At 31.7% G+C, this 6152-nt stretch overlaps 1 protein-coding gene across 1 annotated transcript; it reads right to left on the bottom strand.

Moving 5' to 3' along the window:
• Positions 1–1142: 1142 nt before the first annotated feature.
• LOC120636395 lies at positions 1143–2555 on the bottom strand. The gene is made up of 2 exons (XM_039907857.1): positions 2518–2555; positions 1143–2414 (listed from the first exon to the last, which is right to left on the bottom strand). The coding sequence occupies exon 2, from the start codon at positions 2325–2327 to the stop codon at positions 1266–1268; it is 1062 nt and encodes a 353-aa protein (XP_039763791.1). The 5' UTR covers positions 2328–2414; positions 2518–2555; the 3' UTR covers positions 1143–1265.
• Positions 2556–6152: the final 3597 nt, after the last annotated feature.

Here is a 6152-nt window from a genome sequence, read left to right on the forward strand (position 1 = left end):
TTTGTAAAGCGCCCTCTTAAGCGTGATTGTACAACAATCACTTGAAGATTACTTCAGTTGACTGACATAAATTTACCTGTGTTGGATTTACACATCGCCAAAAGAAGTATAACTTCAAAAAATACTTACGTAATGTATAATCATCATCTATACTTTATGAAATTTAAAAATATTTAAGTTGAATAATTATAATATTGGTAATATTAAAGAAAACATAAAACCATAAATAATAACGTAATGCGACCACTACTCAACCAGCGCAAATAAATTGACTCATACAATGAATACTAGATTAATGTCTAGACAACATAAACAAAAATCGTCATGTTTTCTGTTTTCACCATCTAAGAAATATTTTCATTGGTTCACTGGAGGCCCAATAGAATTCCAGCAGCAATACTAGGGATTGGTTAGTTTGTGTGCTTATTAATTGTTTGCGAGAAGAGTGAGAAAGATGCTAATTATATTGCCAAAAGAAACTGGATAAACGGGATCGAACTGTTACTGTCTAGCTGACCCAGACTGATCTGAGGAGGAACTATGTGCTTATAGAGGTGCCCCTCATTAAAGTTGAATTTCCCTAAAATGGAGAAAACAGACAAAAGCACAATATGTCGCGTAGACACCGTTTAGGGGTATGACTACCACACAGGTTAGCCCGCTATCATCTTAGACTGCATCACTTGTAGTGGAATAAAAAAATGTTTCCCAGGTCCTAGGTAGGTTATTCGCTTTTATGACGGGAATCTACAACAGCTGTCTTGGATTTTTGATGTTACGTTACTTTGAGTCTATATAACTTAGGGCCTTATTCACTTTTTAGAAATTATAAGTAAACTACATAGTTCAGTAAAGTCAAGTTCTTGTTATTTCATTATTATTTTTATTATTTTAATATTTTGATTAATGCATGGCTGCTTTTCCGGTAATAAATAAATTAGTGGGCCGGCTAAGCCACAGATAAGCTCTCAACAGGCTCCATACTAGTGCGTACTTTTTTGTATATCTCATATGGCCCAAGTTAGGATGCGTTTTTTCCAAGATGCCCATTCTTTGTTGGTTTGGAACACTAGTAGCTTACGCAATTTTTTTTATTAACTTTATTAAATGAAATTTATTATAAAGCAATTGTTCCGAAACCATAGAAGTACATTTGAATTTTATTTATTTGTGTTACGTTACCTCTAGTGAATGTTAAGAATGCCTTTTTGTTCAATTAGAAAGATTGTAAGTTCACTTTATACATTCTCAAGATATACCTAAAATCAAAAGGAGTTCATAGGTTCTGGCAAAAAAGCTCCAATCGTTCTCTTCTGTTTACTGAGAAACACATGCCGATGACCCTGACCCACGATGCCACAGCTAATGTTTTTTATTGTGTACCTTCCGACAGCCGGCCAAACTACAACTCGCTGATATCCAGGAGGCTTATCGTAGCTACTATTGAAACCCCATTTATTTTGCGTAAACGTTTTCTGTTTATCAATGTTGTAATTTGCTGGCCCTGGGTCTTTTGGCTGACGTAAACACATGGATAAATCGACCAATATATTACGTCCTCTGTACGGGAGATTCCGATTTGTTTTGTTCATCACACCAAACTGCGACTTCTTATACTTATCAAAAGTACTTTTAAGAGCGATAGGCCACGTAGCAGCGGCGACTCGTGATGTGGTATTGAAATGGTTTTTAATTGAACTGCCATCACGCGTTCCAGTAAAGAGATCATATGGTAAGGATACAATTTTCTTTGATTTCAATTCAATACTATCTTTATCGATGATATTGTATCTGTTTGATGCTAAGGACCACTTAGAAGAGGTATCTTTAAACCGACATGGTTCTTCTCTTTCAAAGGTCTCTCTCGTAGAATGTGGGCCATATGGTGCTTGAAAAGGAGTTCTAGTATAATACGTTCCAGGGCCGGGTAAGTTATCTTTAGAGGGCTTGAAGCGTGATGTTCTTCCAAACCCTAAATTTTTACATATACCTTGGTGCTTAGGCACTTCAATGACTTCATGCCATGCTGGACCTAACACGGAGTTGAACCACTTTCGTCGTTCCAAAATTTTTTGATTTCTGTATCCTAAATTCTTAGCCCAATCTTCCAACTCGTTTTTGTACCTCCAGGGTTCTTTGTCGCATTTATTGTTCTTATTGACTTGGAAAATTTTATGAATTGGTTTCGGGCGATAGAGACATGGGTCACAGCCATCCGGCCTTGTTGTATAAAGACCACTAGGATCTAAATTTGGATGCACGCTAATTATACCGAATCTCTTTTGACTAGAACCAAAACCAGGGCTGTTTTTTTCAGATGCAACCATTTTACTTTCGTATCTGATATTGTGTTAATTTCAGGAGCTTGGGGACAAAATACATTTCCAATAACTAATCATATAAACCGAATACAGCTAGAACAAAAAAAAACATTAACCTGGGATCATTTGAAATTTTCTCTTGTAAGAATTAGGTGTGCTATAAAAAACTCAGATGAAATAGCTAAAAAATTATTACTTATTATATATTGAGGATGTGTAACTGTTTGAATTGTCAAACAAGTTGTCAGAGTAAATTCAACTTATTTTTTTTTTTAAATCTATTCCATTTCTTTAAGGTTTAAAAAGGCTATGCTTTGCAAAATCAGACTTAGAGGAATCTTGGAACACAGTGTGGTTTGAATCAAAATCGGTTACCCCCGACAACCTTGATCCTTTATACATAGAAAGTCGGTTCTTGCATTTCTATATAATCGACTGTCGATTAAATGCTGTAGAAATTGGTTTATTCTATCCGAGATTTAGTTTTGTGGCTGAAAACTTTACCATCGGTGTGTTTAAAGAAGGCTGATGTATCATATGACCCAGCCTATTGCCAAGGATGCCTTTTTTATACTCCTTTGTCTCATCTATTATAGAGTAGCGGAATCACTTGTTGTCAGTTTGACAGTTTTTGAGGACCACTCTTATTTATGCGATCTTTTGGTAACTCAAAAACTTTCTTACCGCTGGCTGACTAAGCTCTCTCCTTAGCCAAAATCATATCTACTGCTGTACTATAATTATTTACACATGTCATATAGTGAATGACTTTCAAGGATTCAATATGTATATATAATTCAAGTACAAGAGATTATTTAAAATAAAACGAGGTACGTTATTGAATGGCCGTTTTTATTGAGAAACAAATCTAAAGTTTATAAAACAACTTCTATCATTGCTTTCCTTTTTAAACATTTAAAAACAAACACGAAGACTGAATGGGACATAAGTCTTAGTGCGACGGTAAAGAAAACTCAACAAACTAAATTGACAGAACCAGATATAACATAAGCACAATTAGATATCTGTCATTTTAGTTAAGTTTAAGTTATGTGAAAGTACATCTGAATTGATATCGTATAAGTTTTTAGTTTTGCTCCTCAATCTTATCCGTTTATTTTAAGTTTCATAGACAGATATTACATTTATAAACTACCTTTATCCTATTACATAACTATTTTACACAACTTCAAGTACGTAGATGCATTCAGATAACCATTGTTTTACTTATTACCGCTACAAAAATATCCTTATCATACTCTAAATGCGTCTACGTACTGCATCAATCTTACTTACCTTTTAACATAACACAAAATAATTACCATATTTACTTCCTAACGAGCAATTAGCAAGGAAAAAAAGCAAAATATTAACCTTAGTGAAATGTAGTAGCAGTTGCACATTATTTCGAGGCGCAGAAAAAAATGTAAGGAGCGTCGACGAGGTTTATGTACACAACGTACAAAGTACAAAAAAACATGGGCGCGTTATGATTGTAGAATTGTAGGCACCTACTCTAACAATTAATAACGTTAAACCCAAAAATACTAAACTACATTATTATAGGCCATATATATGACAAACTCTGGCAGGTCTGTTTTTTTTTTACGTCAATTCACAAAAGTGTATCTACATAAAAGATTACATTAGCTGCGTATTTGTTTTAGCTAGTTAGTTTTAGACATATGTGCAATAAATTTAATCGTGTACAAAATATTAATGCGCGCTGAGCCCGCTAGAAAAGTTTAATAATGTATATATAAAGCTCTGGATGGCGTCAGCATGGGAATGTAGCCCAAATATTATATAACTATTTAGAATTGAAAACAAAATTTATTAAATATTTACCCACGGCGGTAATAATTAATAATACTCAAGTTTTTTTCAATTTTTACAATAAAGTATGATAAATTTGGTATATTTAAGAAAAACAAAATTGTACCTAAAATAACGGCCATGTTTTGATTGGCAAAATTTATTTGGATCATATGATCAAAAAGAAACTTCCATCCAGCCTTAGGTTAAACACGAAACCTCAAAAATAATTGACGTATGAATTGACTTGAATATGGCAAGTCTACCTACTATGTATTGCGGTGTGAGCTGACAATTTTAACTACCCCTACATAAGAAAAATAATAGGGTTTAAAGTTTTTACGAAAATCTTAAGATACATTATTATTATAGGCTATATATATGACAAGTTTTGCCTTCTAGAATGAAAGATTAATTAGTTTTTTCGCACCGCGGAAAAACTACTTAATCTTAGTCAGTTAATCAAAAGTTCTACGCAGAGTCTCGGGCAGCCGCTAGCTTATCACTGTCATAATTTTATAATTTTTATTAGTGTTTTTACCTACACTTGGAGGAACTATCAATTTTATAAATTAAAAATGCATATACATATTGTCAGGACTGTATTTGAACCTGCGACTTTCATTTATATGCATTTTAAATTTATAAAATACTCTGCCATGTTTAGTTTTCGAATAAAAATTGGTTTATTTTTCTATTCAAGGAATGTGTTTTTTACTTTCATTTGTCATATATTATAGCGTAATTGTTTTACTTACAAACTTGCATTAAAATAAGATTAAATTACAACTCTTATAGTTTTAAATTTTTTTGGCAAAGTGTACAAGAACCACACCGTCTCCTTTAAAATGATTATAAGCTAAAACACACACTAACCATATTAAATAATAATCTATCGAAAAAATATATACTACTTATTACTAATCTATTTACATAATAAAAAAAAATGTTAGGAATACAAATTCTTATCTTAAATTCTCGTGTCTTTGACTTCCGGTATGTTACTTCTATTATTTTATATTTTATACAGTGCAATATCAATGAGTCACTAAATTTGTTACTATAACTTTTACTATTACAGCTTGTTGTTTTTCGCTGGGTTTATGGTATCATTACCTATGTAATTTTTTAAAGAATTTTCTGCTATTAGTACCGCTGCGATTATCGCAGTGTGATGTTATTACCATTATAGGGACAGCTCACGTACAAATCCCATAAAAACCTATGTATTTAATTTTAAAGCAGCAGAATAAGAATTGTCACCTTATAGTAGTGCTGCGATTATCGCAGTGTGATGTCTAATAGCGATAAATTACCTAATGATTTAAAGAACGCAACTTAATAAAACCTACATATATTTTTTAAATTAAAAATTACATCTATCTATTTTGCTCAAAGTTCTTATATTATGAAATAATATAATTAAACATTAACTAGTAAAAAATTAATACATATATAAAGACAATTTTTGTAAGTTTTATTATAATCATTAAACTATGATGTTCATCAATATGCATGGAATAATTAATATTACAGTATGTAATGCTAATAATATTTACCTGTTAAATATTATAAAGAGTAGTAAAAATAAAGACTTACTCATTATTTTGATCAAATTACATTAAGATTTATACATATATCTGTAATGTTATGTAAATCAGGTAAATCAGTTTTTCGGGACAAAGCATACTCTACAGGTAATAATATCTCACTGATTGATAGTATCAAAATAGTGTCGTGATGTCTTGGAATCTAAAAATGTTTCTCAAACGTTTCATAAACATTATGTCAGTTATAATTTTCGTATACTTTAATTATTTTTATATAGATCCACTCAACGGTAAATCACTCAAAAATAAAATGTTCGCTACCGTAAACCTCTGTTACTTCGCTTTAAGCTAAAGATACCCAAAAATAACTAAATTAACAATAATATTTAACAATAATTTAGTAAGACAACAGACATAGTCGCGATTCGTTTTCATCTTTAATTCTTGTAGTTTTGCCACTATTTTT

The sequence above is a fragment of the Pararge aegeria genome, chromosome Z (genome assembly GCF_905163445.1).
Source record: "Pararge aegeria chromosome Z, ilParAegt1.1, whole genome shotgun sequence".
Taxonomy (NCBI): Eukaryota; Metazoa; Arthropoda; class Insecta; order Lepidoptera; family Nymphalidae; genus Pararge; species Pararge aegeria.

Coding starts and splice junctions, on each gene's coding strand:
- LOC120636395 (XM_039907857.1), bottom strand. CDS start 2,327: ATGGTTGCATCTGAAAAAAACAGCCCTGGTTTTGGTTCTAGTCAAAAG.